Source organism: Sus scrofa, chromosome 2 (assembly GCF_000003025.6).
Source record: "Sus scrofa isolate TJ Tabasco breed Duroc chromosome 2, Sscrofa11.1, whole genome shotgun sequence".
Classification (NCBI taxonomy): Eukaryota; Metazoa; Chordata; class Mammalia; order Artiodactyla; family Suidae; genus Sus; species Sus scrofa.
Window position 1 is genome coordinate 38,901,119 of NC_010444.4, and position 18,371 is coordinate 38,919,489.

At 36.8% G+C, this 18,371-nt stretch overlaps 1 protein-coding gene across 1 annotated transcript in view; it reads right to left on the reverse strand.

The window, feature by feature from the left end:
• Positions 1-18,371, reverse strand: part of PRMT3 (protein arginine methyltransferase 3) — a 148,634-nt gene that overhangs the window by 16,808 nt on the left and 113,455 nt on the right. Inside the window, exons 14-15 of the mRNA XM_021083252.1 lie at positions 5,787-5,837; positions 5,502-5,589 (exon numbers count right to left, since the gene is read on the reverse strand). Coding sequence (XP_020938911.1) covers positions 5,502-5,589; positions 5,787-5,837 — 139 coding nt within the window. The remainder of the gene's footprint in view (positions 1-5,501; positions 5,590-5,786; positions 5,838-18,371) is intronic.

An 18,371-nucleotide genomic window follows, 5' to 3' on the forward strand; every position in this document is an offset into this window, starting at 1 on the left:
TCTGCATCCACTGGTTTTTCTTCTTTAGACTGCTAGCATGGTGGACTGCATTAAATGGCTTTAAAATACTGAATCAGTCTTGCATTCCTGGAATAAAACCCAGTTAACTGGTCATGGTGTGGTTTTTTTTTTTTTTCATACATTGCTGGATTTCATTTGCTAGTATTTTGTTGAGGATTTCTGCATCTATATGCATGAGAACTGTAGTTTAATATTCTTGTACTGCCTTTGTCTCATTTTTGGTATCAAGGAAATACGGCCCTCGTAAAATTAGCTCTCTTCTATTTTCTGGAAGAGATTGTGTAGAACTGGTCTTATTTCTTAAGTGGTTAGGAGAATTTGCAATGAAGCAATCACTGCCTGGAGATTTGTTATACAGAAGGCTTTTGAGGCTGGCAGCTGATTTTGAGGCTGGCAGCTGACTTCAGTAAAATTTAAGTGGAATACAGCCTCTCACACCCTACTGTTCATCAAAATTTAAGGTGTCTGTGGGTCACTGTTTCTTGCTGCTATGACTGTGGGGTTACCTGAGAGCTGGGGTATGAGAGAACAGAGGAAAAAAAGGAAAAAATGGGAATTTCCCTCACTCTTTTTGAGCATTAGGAGACCCTTCCCCAACTCTTCCAGCTAGAATCAGAGGACTCCTTCGGGAGCTCTTCCTGCCTGCAGGGAGGCCCTCTTCTGGGTTTCAGGCTGTCTGGAGTCAAGACTGGGGGATACCAAAGGAAAACTAATTACAAATTCACCATCAATTCAGTGGTACTTTGAATTGTGGTCATCTTCTCCATTTATCTGCCACTGTGTACTTTCCAGGGATCTCAAAGACCTATTCCATGCATTCTGGTTTTAAAGCTGCGTTAAGTGAGAGAAATAGGATGAAATGCTTTATACATCATCTCACTAGGCACTGGAATATATTATATTGTTTCCTGTAGAGAACATTTAGTTAGTTCTTGCTTTGTTTTGCTGCTTTTGTGTGTGTTTCCAGGACTGCACCTGTGGAATATGGAAGTTCCCATGCAAGGAGTCGAATTGGAGCTGTAGCCACTGGGCCTACGCCACAGCTACAGCAATACCAGATCCAAGCCACGTCTGTGACCTACACCACAGCTCACAGCGATGCTAGATCCTTGACCCACTTAGCAAGGCCAGGGATTGAACCTGCATCCTCATGGATACTAGTCAGATTCCTTTAAGCTGAGTCATGACGGGAACTCCTGTTTTGCTGCCTTTTTTTTGGTCTTTTTGCCATTTCTTGGGCTGCTCCCTCGGCCTATGAGGTTCCCAGGCTAGGGGTCTAATTGGAGCTGTAGCCGCCAGCCTACGCCAGAGCCACAGCAACGCGGGATCAGAGCCGCGTCTGCGACCTACACCACAGCCCACGGCAACACCGGATCGTTAACCCACTGAGCAAGGCCAGGGATCGAACCCTCAACCTCATGGTTCCTAGTCAGATTCATTAACCACTGTGCCACGACGGGAACTCCTTGCTGCTTTTTAATTGGCATGTTTAGACCATTCATATTTTTTTAAAGACAATTTTTTTTTAGAGCAGGTTTAGGTTTACAAAAAAATTGAGATAAAGGTAGAGAGATTTCCCATATTCTCTTTTCTCCCAAATGCAGAGCCTCCCCCATTATCAACATCACTCATCAGGATGGCACTTTCTTCCCTTTAAAATTTTAAACCAAGGATGAACCTACATTGATGATACATCACAGTCATCAAAATTCTGTAGTTTGCCTTAGGGTTCAGTCATGGTGTTATGCATTCTATGGGTCTGGACACAGGTAAATGACAATCGTCATTATATAATCTTGTTTTCTGCTTATTTGTATTCTCTGTGTCTGGTATTCACTGATCTTTGCACTGTCTCCACTGTTTTGCTTTTTTCAGAATGTCACAAAGTTGGAATCACACAGTACATAGCCTTTTCACATTGGATTCTTTCACTTAGTAATATGTGTTTCAGATTTCTCTGGAGTTTCTGCTGAGGCTCAGTGGGTTGAAGATACGATGTTATCTCCTGGCCTCACTCTGTGGGTTAAGGATCCGGCACTGCCATAAGCTGCGGCATAGATTGCAGATGCGGCTTGGATCCAGTGTGGCTGCAGCTGTAGCTCTGATTCAACCCTGGGCCCAGGAACTTCCATATGCTGCAGGTGAGGCCATCAGGAAAAAAAAAAAAAGATTTCTCTGTGTCTTTTCATGGCTCGATAGCTGATTTCTTTTCAGCACTGAATAACATTCCATTATCTGGATGTATAGACCATTCATATTTAATACAATTATCAATATGCTTGAATTTAAATCTACTACCATAACTTTTGTTTTCTGTTCATCTGTTTATGTTTCTATCTTCTTTTGAATTGGACAGTCACTTTAGGATTCTATTTTATCTCCACTCTTAGCTTATTAGCTATATTTTGTTGCTTAATTAAAAATTTTTTTTGGCTGTTGTTCTGGAGCTCACAATGTTAATATCTAATTTATTAGTTTACCTTAAACTGCTTCACCTATAGTACAAGATCTTCCCAATATATTTCTACTTTCTCGTTAATTTTTTTATCACTGCCCTACATTTTATGTCTCCATATGTTTTGAAACACACAACATATATCTGAAGTGAAAATGTGCAGTTAGTTTTTCCTTTCAAGACCTGTTTTCAAGTTTTGTTAAGAGCATCTAGAGTTGCCTTTACTCTAGGGATAGTTTATTTCTGTGAATATGGTCCTTCTGGAATCTCTACTGAATAGAAACCCCACATATTTCTCTGAAATATGAAAAACCCACAGCCTTGTGTAAACTCTGAGAACTGGTTAGTTTATACATGCCCCAACTGCTTCGCCTGACCTCAGGCATTTCATCCCATGTTTATACAACTTAGCTCCCCTAAAAACTCAAGGACATACCTTATCTCTAAATCATATCTAGATAGGCATATCTAGATCTCGACAGATCTTTTACTGACTAGTCTGTCCACTTCAGTACTTGGCCCCACAACTTCTGGCTTCCATTCATCAGGACCACTGCCAGAAGCTTATTAGCAGGGTTTAAAAAAAAAAAAAAAGTTCTCATACCTGAGAATAATCACATTTTCCTCACTCTGAAATTCCCCTTTCAAGCTTTCCTCACGTTGTGCTATTTTAGGGGAGCCTACTATTTTGTGATGCCCTGGCCTTATTATTTACATACAAGTACTTACACAATGGCAATGAAAGGAATACAGAATGTTGGGGAGGGGGGAGGGAGTGGGACAGAATGGGAGTCTAGGGTTAGCAGATGCAAACTATATTGCATTTAGAATGGATCAACAACAAAGCTCTACCGTATAGGGCAGACAGCTATATTCAATCTTCTGGGCTAGACCATGATGGAAAATAAAACAAAAAAAGAACATATGTAAGTACGATAGAGTCACTTTACAGCATAAATTGGCACAACACTGTAAATCAACTATAATTTAATTAAAAAAAAAAAAGAAACAAATATAGAATGTAGACGATACCAAAGGGCAACATTAGAATCATTCACCTTCTTCATGGTATTCTGAAAAAATCAAATCAATTACTCTAAGGATTACTGGCTAGCGAAGAGTTCAGATTTCAAAATTTCACTAGGGGAGTTCCCCTTGTGGCTCAGTGGTAACGAACCTGACTAGAATCCATGAGGATGCGGGTTTGAACCCCTGGCTTTAGCTTAGTGAGTTAAGGATCCGGCATTGCCGTGAACTGCGGTATAGTTGTAGATGCAGCTCAGATCCCTCATTGCTGTGGCTGTGATGTAGGCCGGTGGCTACAGCTCCCATTGGACTCCTAGCCTGGGAACCTCCATATGCTGTGGATTCGGCCCTAAAAAGACAAAAAGACCAAAAAAGATTAAGTACTTCCTTTAAAACTCTAGCATTAAGACAATAAAATGGTTACAGTGAAAAAACCCACTGTTTTAAAATTTCCAAAAATCAACCCAAACACCAGGGCTACACAAAAACAAAACAAACCAATAAATGAGGATGTGTTTGCTTCATTTCAGTTTTGCTGTGCTCAAGCTTTTTAGAGAAAGAGAAAATGACAACATCAAGGTTTTATTGCTATAGCACTGCAACATCAAAGTGAAAAAATGAAAATGAGGTGCAGCTTTACTCTTATAGGACTTATTTGCATCTCTTAAATTCCTTTATGCCTCAACAGTGAAGTCAAAATGATTTTATGAAATTTTATGAAATATCTTAAACATACAGAGAATGATATAATAACCATCACTCAACTGTGTTGAATGTTAACATTCTGCCATAGTTCCTTCAGTTTTTAAAAGAAACAGCTCAGAAATATAGCACTACCCCCCTTGTGTAGCCTTCCTTGATCCTATTTCTATTCTTTCCTAGAAGTAATCACTATGATGAATTCAGTGGTTATCATTCTAAGTGTTATTTCTTACTTTTACTCTATGTGTGTGCGTACACAGTTGTTTTACATGTTTTTAAACTTCATATAAATCATATATGGCTCAATTTTACTCTTGAGAAACAATTTTTTTTCTTCTTTTTAGGGCTGCGCTTGCGGCATATGGAAGTTCCCAGGCCACAGCCACGCCAGATCCAAGGCACATCTGTGACCTACACTGCAATGCCGGATCCTTAACCAGTGAGCGAGGCCAGGGATGGAACCCACACCCTCACGGATAATGGCTGGGTTTGTTTTCACTGAACCACAACGGGAACTCCCGTCTTGGAGAAACAATTTGATGTTGAGTATCTTCACACTAAAGATTGTTGTACATTCAGTTTTGCTACAGTCAGGAGCCTTTCAGTGAAGGTGGGACAAGAAAACTTAAGTGTAACAAGCAATTTTTAAATTTTTAAAAATTCCACAATCAAATTCTAATTTTGGTGCTAAAGGTGTGAAGTGTGCAAGAACTACAGGTGTTCATATCAGCAAACAATTGATAAGGTGTAAAACAAAGGAATATAAGACTGGGTCAATCTTCACACACAACATAAGATTTGATGAGGTGGACACAGTGGAGACCATTCTAGACAGATATATATATTCACTTATTTTAGACAAATATATTATGAATATAATAACCATTGAATGACATTCTCTTTAATTTACACCTTACTTCTACCGGTGATATTTCTCTTTAGTCACTTGGAAAATGAAAATGAAAATATTTTCATGATATTTGCAACTTAGTAAATATCAGCGACTGCTTAAAGAAAACATTTTTTGAATTATTTTGTGGCACTCGAAATAAGAGCTACATAATGTCACAAGCATTTTAGCTAGCAGAAAGTAGATTTAAATAAAAGATTTCTTTAACTTCTTTAAAGAAATGATACGCCATCTAAAATTTATGTACATGGTAAACTCTAAGAATATCTTATCTTAGCATGTTCTATTGCTTCAAATACAGTGGGCACCTAAAAAGTGGTTGTAGAATGAGTGAAGATTTACTTATGAATGAATAAGACATTCCCTCCCTCCCCTTTTCTTTCTTACCTGCTTTAACTGAGAATGGCTTTTCCAATAGAAATACTGTCTGTTTCCAGTGTGTTGTGGCACTTTGGGGGCCCGTAGAGAACACAACCTGCATTGATAGAGTTCAAAAATATCTGATGAAGTACAAGATTTCTAATATCATGGTACATTAGTCTACTACGTCAAATACAAGCTCCGACTGCTTACAACAGCAAAATACTTATGATTAAACACCTCGGGGGCACAAAAATAAAATACAATGTATTTCATATAATTAATTCATATGAGACAAGTTATAATACTTACCTTGTTGTGGCAGTTCTTCTCAAAATATATATCGAAGTAGCCTGCAATTGCCTGTTTAAAAAAAAAAGAATGTAAATAATTATGACACTAATTACACAACAGAACAACTGATTATTCACAAACCTCTTCAAAGTATGGCAGGTCATTATTTTCCTGGAAAAGGTGTTTCAAGTAAAAATAAAATTAATATAATTTGGCTTTCCCCCATAGAAAGAGCACAGTAATAAGGGTGACAAGGCTAATCAAATATTCCCTACGTATTTAATTAGAGCAATGATCATGGTGAACCACTGAAAGGTGACTGAAAGGCTCATTTGGTGCCTCGCTCATCCAGACCCTTCCACTGAGATGCCACTGTGTGAGTTAAGCCATCTTGGACCCTCCAGCTTTAGTCAAGACTCCGCACAACTGCAGTAGCATGAGAAACCCCAGGAGAGACCAGCAAAAGAACTAGTATGTAAGGTCAGGCCAGACTGAAGAAAGTCGAACAAATAAATCTACATGATTGTGACTTCGTAAGACAATAAGTTTTGGAGTGGTTTGTTACACAGCAATAAACAACCAAAACATAATTCTTTTACAAAAAGCCAGGTCATTTAATTTCTTCTGATACTGGTTCAAGCAATTTTAAAAGCACTACAATTATTTTTGTGATGAAATAAACAAAATTTTGAGGTATTACATTTTTTTTTCCTGAAAATAAAAGTGAATAATAGTATTCAAGTAAAACTTATGTGTAGGCATATACCTGAAGAGAAAGCTTTGATGTAACTCTAAGTTTTACTGTAATAGTACAAAAAAAGCCTCTACGAGAAATTAATATTTTCAAACAAATACGTAACTTTCAGTACTTTTTCTTTAAAATGTAAATGACATCATTCCTTTTTCTTTCACTAATGGGACTCTCTTGACTTAATCTAGTTTAAAACTGGAATTAAATAAAGCTTAAAAAGTGCTAAAAACTGGAAACTGATTACTGAAAAATCACTATAAAGTTAATTTGTGTACTTTCCTGCTTTTATTGAGAATGTGAAGTTTTACTGATCCATAGTATTAATATGCATTGGGTCCAAACCAAATTCACTATTTAACCTTGAGTTTCATTTCAACTTGGATACCAAGAGAGAATCAAAATACTATTTTAATTCTGTCAAACAGAAAAACTTGTGTAAGTCTCAAACGAATCCTTAAACTGTGTATGTACAGGAGAGACTCCAAATTGTATAGAAAACTCTTAAAGAATGGAAATGAGATCTCAACCACTGTCTGTGGAGACCCTGCTGACAGAACTTATGTTCTGACTTTAACTGTGCTGAATGCCCGTTAACACCAAGCATCAACACTGTCCACATGATTATAAATTAGCTAAGAGTCCACAACATCCAGGATACAAACCAATATTACTGAACATAAAAAGACTGGGAAAATATAACCAACTCTTAAAAGAAAAGACATTTACCAATGCTGAGATGACACAAATGCTGTGTCATCAGACAAAGACTTAAAGCAGAAACTATAACTATGCCAGTATGAGTTAAAAGCAATAAGGTAATAGAAACACACTGAAATGAATCAAAAGATTGGAATCACTACTAGAGAAACAGAAACTATAAAAAGAGAACAAAATGGAATTTTTAGAAATGAAAAATACAGTAAGTAAAGCAAAAAAGCCTCCTGGGCTGAAGTGCAGAAAGGAGATGAGAGGGGAAAAGGAACCAGTGAATTTAAAATTAGATCAATGGAAATTATCTAATTAAAAAAACCAAGGGGAAAGGACTGAAATAAAATACAGAGTCTCAGGGACCTGAGGAATTAACAAACAGGTAACTGGACCTCCAGATGGAAAAGAAAAAGACACTGGAACAGAAAAAAAATTTTCAAAATTCTCTATCTATGAAAAAATCCTTGAGGAATGAAAGCAAAATAAAAATATTTTTGATTCAAGGAAAATTAAAAGAATCCATTGCAACAGGATTTTTAGAAGATATACATAAGGAATCTATTGGCTGATGGGCAATAACACTAGAAGAAAACATGAAACATCAAAAATAATAGAAGAACAACAGAAATGATAAATAGTTGGGTCAATATAAAAAACTACCTTTTTCCTCTGAATTTGTTTAAAACACATTATTTAAAGCAAAATTATTACATCATCTGGTGGGGTTTTCAATGTACGCACATGTAAATACAAAGATCAGTATAGGAGGTGGAGGGGTAGGTGGGGGAGAAAAGAAAATCCCACCAATACATATAACCATTTATAAAATTTGGAAATAAAGAGGCTTTCTGAGCATCATATGCAAAGCAGAAACTCAATATAAGAAAAATTTAAATTTAGTATCAAAATCAAAAGATGAACAACAGATTTGAGAATATTTGCACTATATGTAATGAAGGGTCACTGTCCTTTGTACATTAAGTGACTACAAATTAATGATCAAATGACTAGGAAATATGTTTTTAAAAAACCATTTTACCTACTTAGGAAAAAATAAGTACATTAAGACGACTGGATAACAATTTTCCCTTATTATGTTGGGGAAAGTTTTTTTTTTTCTTCTTCTTTTTTGTCCACTCCATGGCACATGGAGTTCCTGGGCCAGGGATCAGATCTGAGATGCAGTTGTGACCGAGATGCAGCTGCAATCCAAGCTACAGTGGCGGCAACGCTGGATCCTTAACCCACTGTGTTGGGCCAAGAATTGAATCTGCACTCCAGTGTTCCCAAGACACGCTACAGCAGGAACTTAAAGCATTTTTTAAAATGGTGGTATCAACAATTAGTGGGGAAAGGAACATTTACATTGGGAAAATGAACTGAAATAACCTTTCAAAAGGAAATTAAGCAATATATGTTAAAAGATAAACACATTTGTATTAAAAAGAAGTCAGATACAAAATGGTCCACATGACATGAACCAATTTAAATAAAGAAAATTCAAAAACAACAAAACTAACATAGTTTTATAAGTCAGGATAGTAGTTATCTTTGTAATAGGGTATAAACTGGAAGAGGACATGGTGGGCTCCTGGGTTGCTGATCATATTCTGTTTCTGAAGCTAAGTACTGGGTATATGAGAGATAATCACTTTGTGCAATATACTTGCGATTTGTGCACTTTCATGCTTTCATTCACTCAGGATTTTATATAACGTATATACTCATTCACCTAGTAATTAAAAACTTCCAAAAATTATTTCATGAAAAATATTAAGTACGCTTGTAATGATATAATGTTAGCCCAAATTTTCAACAGTAGCTGATCAATTAATAAGACATAAAATTTACAAATAATAGACTACCATTTGGCCATCAAAATTAAGCCTGTAGAGGGACTCCATAAAAATCTGGGTCAGACCTGTGGCTCTTGGAGAGTCTCCTGGGAAAGTAGGGGTAGGATGTGCCTGACTGTGGGGGCAATATATTGGAGGGAGAGTTCCCAGGGAATAATCATCAGTACGAACTCCCCTGGATGCTGTCTTTTTTGTAAAATCTGGCCCCACCTATCAAGGCTGAGAAGCACCAGGCCAAAAAACAAACAGGGTGGGAACGTGGCCCCACCCATGAGCAAACAGGTGCTTTTTAAAGTCCTCCTAAGAACACAGTCACTTCTTTTTTTTTTTTTTTTTACTTTTTCTAGGGCTGCTCCTGTTGCATGTGGAGGTTCCCAGGCTAGGGGTCTAAATGGAGCTGTAGCCACCAGCCTATGCCAGAGCCACAACAACACAAGATCCAAGCCGCGTCTGCGACCTACACCACAGCTCATGGGAGCTAAATCCTTAACCCACTGAGCAAGGCCAGGGATCGAACCCACAACCTCATGGTTCCTAGTCGGATTCGTTAACCACTGCACCACGATGGGAACTCCTTTTTTTTTTTTTTAATTGCTCAAATAAATCTATCACATCTGCAGTTGTATAATGATCATAACAATCTGATTGCATAGGATTTCCATCCCACAGCCCAGGCACATCCCCCCACCCCCCAAACTGTCTCCTCCGGAGACCATAAGTTGTTCAATGTCTGTGAGTCAGCATCTGTTCTGCAAAGAAGTTCAGGCTGTCCTTTTTTCAGATTCCACGTCAATGAAAGCATTTGATGTTGGTGTCTCATTGTATGGCTGACTTCACTTAGCATGATAATTTCTAGGTCCATCCATGTTGCTAAAAATGCTGGTATTTCAGTCCTTTTAATGGCTGAGTAATATTCCATTGTGCATATGTACCACATCTTCATGGTCCACTCCTCTGTCGATGGACATTTAAGTTGTTTCCATGTCTTGGCTATTGTAAACAGTGCTGCAATGAACATGGGAGTACATGTGTCTTTGCAAGTCATGTTTTTCTCTGGGTAGATGCCCAGGAGTGGGATTGCTGGATCAAATGGTAGTTCTATGTTTAGTTTTCTGAGGAATCTCCATACTGTTTTCCGCAGTGGTTGCACAAATTTACAATCCCACCAACAGTGTACTAGGGTTCCTTTTCCTCCATACCCTCTCCAGCACTTATAGTTTGTAGACTTTTTGATGATGGCCATTCTGGCTGGTGTCAGGTGGTACCTCAGAGTGGTTTTGATTTGCATTTCTCTAATAATGAGTGATGTTGAACATCTTTTCATGTGTTTTTTGGCCATCTGTATGTCTTCTTTGGAGAACTGTCTGTTTAGATCTGCCCATTTTTTGATGGAGCTGCAGAAGGTGTTTATAAATTTTGGAGATTAATCCCTTGTCAGTTGATTCACTTGCAAAGATTTTCTCCCATTTTGTGTTGTTTAGGGTTTCCTTTGCTGTGCAGAAACTTTGAAGTTTGATTAGGTCCCATTTGTTTATTTTTTATTGTCAATACTCTAAGAGGTGGATCTGAGAAGATGTTGCCATCGTATATGTCAGAGAGTGTTTGGCCTATATTTCCCTCTAAGAGTTTTATAGTGTCACAGTCACTTCTAATCACACCTAGAGACAAACCCTCACCCACCAGAGGGACAAGATTTAGCTCCACCCACCACTGGTTGGGCACCAGTCCCTCCCATCAGGACAAGCACCTGCATCAACTTCACCCACAGGGGGCAGACACCAGAAACAAGAGAGGCTACAACCTTGTAGTCTGCAAAAAGAAGACCACATAGAAAGCTAGACAAAATGCAGAGAAATATGACCCAAAAAAGAACAATCCAAAAACCCCAGAAGAACAGCTAAGTCAAATGGAGATAAGCAACCTTCATGAAAATGACTTTAAAGTAATGATAATAAAGATGATTCAAGATCTCAGAAAAAAACTGGGGGCAAAGATCAATAAATTTTAAGAAATGTTTAACAAAGAAAGGGAAGATTTAGATGAACAACACATTAACTAAAACAAAAATTTCACTAGAAGAAAGCAATAGCAGAATACAGGAGACAGAAGAATGAATATGTGAGGTGGAAGAAAGACTGGTAGAAATTACTGATACAGAATAAAGAAAAAAGAATGAAAAGAAATTAGGACAATCTAAGAGAACTCTGGGACAACATTAAATGCACCAACATTTGCATTATAGGGATACAAGAAGGAGAAGAGAGAAAGGGCCAGAGAAAATATCTGAAGAAATAATATCTAAAAATTTCCCTAACATGGGAAAGGAATCACTCACTCACAACCAGGAAACACAACGAATACCATAGAGAATAAACCCAAGAAGGGACATCTTGAGACATATTAATCAAACTAACCAAAATTAAGGACAAAGAGAAAATTCTGAAAGCAGCTAGGGAAAAGAAACAACTTACAAAGGAACCCCGATAAGGTTACTGGTTGATTTTTCAGCAGAAACTCTGCAGGTCAGAAGAAGTGGCATGATACACTTAAAGTGATGAAAGGAAAAAAACCCTACAACCAAGAATATTCTACCCAGCAAGGCTCTCATTCAAATTTGAAGGAGAAATCAAAAGCTTTACAGATAAGCAAAAGCTAAGAGAATTCAGCACCACCAATCCAGCTTTACAACAAATACTAAAGGAACTTCTCTATCTTTACAACAAATACTAAAGGAACTTCTCTATCTATAACTTCTCCATCTAGAAAAGGTCACAAGTAATAACAAGAAAATTACAAATGAGAAGGTTATCAGTAAAGACAAACACACGGTAAAGGTAGGAAATCATGCACACACAAATACATATCAAAACTAGCAGTTGTGAGAAGAGGAGGGTACAAATGCAGGATACTGGAAATGCACTTATAATTAAGAGACCAGTAACTTAAAACAATCTTGTTTATATATAAACTCCTATATCCAAGCCTCATGGTAACCACAAATAAAAAATCTACAATAAATACACACACAAATAAGAAAAGGCAATCCAAACATAATACTAAAGATAGTCATCAAAACACATGAGAGAACAAAAGAAGGGAAGACAAAAGACCAACAAAACCAAATCCAAAACAATGAACAAAATGGCAATAAGAACGTACATATCAAAAATTACCTTAAATGTAAGTGAACTAAATATTCCAATGAAAAGACACAGACTAGATGAATGGATACAAAAATAAGACTCATATATATATATATGTTGTCTACAAGAGTCCCACTTCTGTTCTAGGGACACATACAGACAAAGGGAGAGGATGGAAAAAGATATTCAATGTAAACATAAATCAAAAGAAAGCAGGAGTAGCAATACTAATTTCAGACGAAACAGACATTAAAATAAAGACAGTTATAAGAGACAAAGAAGGACATTACATAATGATCCAAGGATCAATCCAAGAAGATATAGCAATTGCAAATATATGTGCACCCAACATAGGAGTATCTCAGTATATAAGGCAACTGCTTATAGCCATAAAAGGAAAAACAACAAAAATACAGTAATAGTGAGGGACCTTAAACTCAACTTATAGCAATGGACGGATCATCCAGACAAAAAAAATCAACAAGGAGACAAATCAAATCTTGGTAAGTTTAAGAAAACTGCAATCATATCAAGCATCTTTCCCAACCCACCATGGTAAGACTAGAAATCAACTACAAGGAAAAAACTGCAAAAAACACAAACAGGTGGAGACTAAATGATACACTACTAAACAACCAATGAGTCACCGAGGAAATCAAAGAGGAAATCAAACAGTATCTAGAGACAAGTGAAAATGAAAATACAATAATCCAAAACCTATGGGATGCAGCAAAAGCAGTTCTAAGAGGGAAATTTATAGCAATACATGCTTACCTCAGAAAATAAGAAAAATCTCAAATAAATAACCTAACCTTACACCTAAAGCAACCAGAGGAAGAACAAACAAAACCCAAGATGAGTAGAAGAAAAGAAACCATAAAGATAAAAGCAGAAATAAATGAAATAGAAATGAAGAAAACAAAAGATCAATGAAACAAAAATCTAGTTCTTTGAAAGATCAACAGTATTGATAAACCTTAGCCAGACTCATCAAGAAAAAAAAAAAAAAAAGGGGGTCAAAGCAATAAAATTAAAAATAAAAAAGAAGTTGCAATGAACATCATAGAAACAGAAAGGATAAGAGACTACTAAAGCAACTATATGCCAATAAAATCAACAACCTAGAAGAAATGGACAAATTCTTAGAAAGGTACAATCTTCCAAGACTAAACCAGGAAGAAATAAAAAAGATGCACAGACAATCAAAAGTACTGATATTGAAACTGTGATTTAAAAAACTTAAAACAAAGTCCGGGACTAGATGGATACACAGGTGAATTCTACCAAACACTTAGAGAAGTGTTAACACCTATCCTTCTAAAAGTCTTCCAAAAAATTGCAGAGGAAGGAACACTCTCAAACTCACTCTATTAGGCCATTATCACCCTGATACCAAAACCAGACTAAGACACCACAAAAAAAGAAAATTATAGGCCAGTGTCACTGATGACTACAGATGCAAAAATCTTCAACAAAATACTAGCAAACCGAAACCAATAATACATTAAAAGCATCATGCACCATGATTAAGTGGTATTTATCCCAGGGATGCGAACAGCTTTCAATATCTGGAAATCAATCAGTGTGATACACCACACTGACAAATTGAAGAATAAAAATAATATAATCCTCTCAAGAGATACAGAAAAAGCTTTAAAAACCTCCAGAAAGTGGGCCCAGAGGGAACCTACATCAAAATAATTAAGGCCATATATGATAAACCCACAGCTAACATCATCGTAAACGTAAAAAGCTGAAAAAATTTCTGTTAAGATCAGGAACAAGACAAGTATGTCCACCCTTGCCACTTCTACTCAACAATTTTGGAAGTCTTAGCCATGGCAATCAGAGAAAAAAAGGAAATCAATTTGGAAAAGAAGAAGTAAAACTATCACTGTTTGCATATGACAAAACATCCTAAAAACACTACCAGAAAATTGTTAGAGTACATGAATGAATTTGGTAAAGTTGAAGGACACAAAATTAATACACAGAAATGTGCTGCATTTCTATACACTAACAGTGAATGACTGGAAAGAGAAATTAAGCAAACAATCCCATTTATCATCACATCAAAAATAATAAAATACCCAGGAATAAATCTAAAGAGACAAAAAACCTGTACTCTGAAAACTGTTAGAAATTGATAAATCAAAGATGACACAAATGGATGGAAAGATACACCATGCTTTTGGACTGGAAGAATCAATATTGTCAAAATGACTATACTACCCATGGCAATCTACAGATTCAAGGCAATCTCTATTAAATTACCAATGCCATTTTTTCACAGAACAATAAACTCTAAAATACGCATAGAAACACAAAAGACCCTGAATAGCCAAAGAAATCCTGAGAAAGAAAAATGGAACTAGAGGAATCAGGTTCTCTGACTTAAGACTATACTACAAAGCCACAGTCATCAAAACAGTATGGTACTGGCACAAAAAGAGAAATATAGATCAATGGAACAGGACAGAAAGCTCAGAAATAAACTCAAGCACCTATGGTTAATTAATCTATGACAAAGGAGGCAAGACAGTTGATGGAGAAAAGACAGTCTCTTCAATAAGTGGTTCTGGGAAAACTGGACAGCTACATGTAAAAGAATGATATCAGAACATTCTGTAACACCATACACAAACTCAAGATGGATTAAAGACCTAAATATAAGATTTGATACTATAAGATCCTTAGAGGAAAACAAAGGCAGAATGCTCTCCAACATAAATCACAGTAATACTTTTTTCTAAAGCAATGAAAAAAAGAAACAAAAATAAACAAATGAGACCTAATTAAACTTAAAAGTTTTACACAGCAAAGGAAAGCAAAAATAAAACAAAAAGAAAATGGGAGAAAATATTTGCAAATAATGTGACTGACAAGAGATTAATCTCCAAAATATGCAAGCAACCCATGCAGCTCAATATCAAAAAACACAACCCAGTGAAAAAAATGGGCAGAAGATCTAAATAGACACTTCTTCAAAGAAGATATACAGATGGCCAAAAATCACATGAAAAGATGCTCGATACTGCTAATTATTATTGAAATGCATATCAAAAGTATCATGAAGTACTACCTTACACCAGCCAGAATAGCCCATCATCAAAACACTGACAAACAATAAATGCTGGAGAGAGTGTGGAGAAAAGGGAAACTTCTTACACTGTGCGTGTGTGTGGGGATGTAAATTGGTACAACCACTATAGAAAAAAGGACAAAGGTTCCTCAAAAAACTAAAAACAGAACTACCACATGATCCAGCAATCCCACTCCTGGGCATATAACTGGAGAAAACCATAATTTGAAAAGATACTTGCACCCCAATATTCACTGAAGCCCTATTTACAACAGTCGAGACATGGAAACTAACTAAATGTCCATCAGCAGAGGAATGGATAAAGTAGATGTGGTACATATACATACAATGGAATATTACTCAGCCATAATTAAGAATGAAATAATGCCATTTGTAGCAACATGGATGGACCTAGAGGTCATCACACTAAGTCAGATAGTGAAAGACAAACATCATATCATATCACTTAAATGTGGAATCTGAGAATACAAGTGAACTTACTTGCAGAACAGAAATGGACTCACAGACTTTAAAAACAGACTTATGGTTACATAAGGGGTCAGGTAGGGAGGAGGGATGGACTGGGGGCTTAGGACTGGCATATTCACACTGTAGTATATGGAATGACTGGCCAATGAAGACCTGCTGTATATAGCACAGGGAACTTTACCTAATATTCTGTGGTAATCTATACAGGAAAAGAATTTGAAAAAAATTGGATGTGTGTATATGTATAACCAAATCATCCTGTTGTACAGCAGAAATTATCACAACATAAAGTAATTATGTAGATAAATACTTATTGATTTGGAAAAATAGTTGTAATATACTATTAGGTAAAAAGACCAATATAGATTTATTACGGGCACTTATTCTGTTATGCAAATATGAATATATAGATCTGGAAAGATTTCACCAAGCTATTAAAAGTGGATAACAGTTTTTGAATATTCAGTCTTTATGCTCGTGTATATTTATATTTCCTATAAATGTGAATAGCTTTTGTGAAAGTTTTTTTTGGACACATCCATGGCATGTGGAAGTTCTTGAGCCAGGGATCAAATCCTAGCTGCAGCGGTGACCTACGCTACAGGTGAAGCAATGCCAGATACCTAACCCACTGCACCAGACCAGGGCTCAAACTTGCGTCTCAGCAGTGACCCAAGCTGCTGCAGAGACAATGTCAAACTCTTAACCTGCTACAGCACAGTGGGGACTCTGAAAAGTTATTTTTAATAATAATTATTATTTTTTTAACATGCCTCAACTGCAGCATACGAGGCCTGGGATCAAATCGGATCTGTATCTGCTGGCCTGCGCCACAGCAACGCCAGATCCTTAACCCACTGAGTGAGGCTAGGGATCGAAACTGCATCCTCATGGATAATAGTTAGATTTGTTTCTGCTGAGCCATGACAGGAACTCCTATTTTTAATAATTCTTGAGTTAAATAATCTACATTATTTCATGGTGAGGCATTAAATTCAACAATTACCTTTGTATCATTTCTCTTAGCGACTCTCAAACATCACTCATGTCTGTTCCCCAAGGGTTAGGGCAGTGTCTAACATGTACTAAACGAATTTGAAAAAAAAAGAATGACAAGTTTTCCCCAATTGGTAAGTCTAGAAAAATAACATTTTCCAATGAAGAGATTAGGAAAAGCAAACTGAGAAAAAGTACTAAGAGGAGAGAAGGTGTAAACACAATAGTAACAGTAATAGTAATAAGAACTATTTAAACTTTATGAAAACATTAAGAAGGCTTCCCCCCCACCTCATCCTTTTCAGGACTGCACCTGAGGCATATAGAAGTTCCTGGGTTAGGGGTCGAATTGGAGCACAGCTGCATGCCTACACCATTGCCACATCAACACTGGATCGGAGCCACATTCTGTGGCCTACGTTGCACCTTATGGCAACACTGGATCCTTAACCCACTGAGCGAGGCCAGGGATTGAACCTGCATCCTTACAGACATTATGTTAGGTTCTTAGCCCACTGACCCACAATGGGAACTCTAGACTTTTAAAGATTTTATTTAGTAAGTGAGTTTCAGGGGAAAGGGTTACTTTATAATTATTCTTTAAGTTTTACATGTTATATACTCAATGTTACCAAAAAGTAGGGGGGTGAGAAAAAACAACCCTTAGTAAACTAATAAAACTTTTTTCGAAAACAACAAATTTGGGTTTAAAAGAAACTCTTATAACATTATCAGAAAATGTAACCTGAGTCTGAAATATACAAAATAGATGAAGTGAAATGTGATATATAAACTCTGATAGGGGTTCCCATCGTGGTGCAGTAGTTAACGAATCTGACTAGGAACCATGAGGTTGCGGGTTCGGTCCCTGCCCTTGTTCAGTGGGTTAACGATCCGGCGTTGCCGTGAGCTGTGGTGTAAGTTGCAGACGCGGCTCGGATCCCGCGTTGCTGTGGCTCTGGCGTAGGCCGGTGGCTACAGCTCCGATTGGACCCCTAGCCCGGGAACCTCCATATGCCGTGGGAGCGGCCCAAAGAAATAGCAAAAAGACCAAAAATAATAATAATAATAATAAAATAAAATAAAAAATAAACTCTGCTAAAAACCAGACTGGTAATATTAATATAGTAGAACACTGTAGAATTGTAATTATAAAATATAGGTCTTAACACAGAAGGGAGGCTGATAGAAGAGTTTATAGCAAAATTAAAAATAAAAATATTTGGGAATACAAAGATATTTTAGAACTGTCTTCCAACCCCCAAATCCAACTGTCTAGGAAATTTAGTTTAAAAAATCAACAAAGAAACTGATCCTTCCCCAGATATCCAAAAATATGGTGAAAGAAATACTGGGTAGTTTGAGGTAACCAAAAAACAGTTTCTAAATCTGAAAACAAAATAAGAAAGAAAAATAAAAATGAAAGGCATATCTATTTTACAGTTCCCTTTGAAGAGCACGACTGTATTCGCAGCTCCTCATGCAGATTTACCTTCCTAATGATGTCTGGTTGAGGGCAGTATCAAAATCAGTTCCATAGCAAAGATTAAGCAGAGGATGAAGAGAGATCAGAAAGAA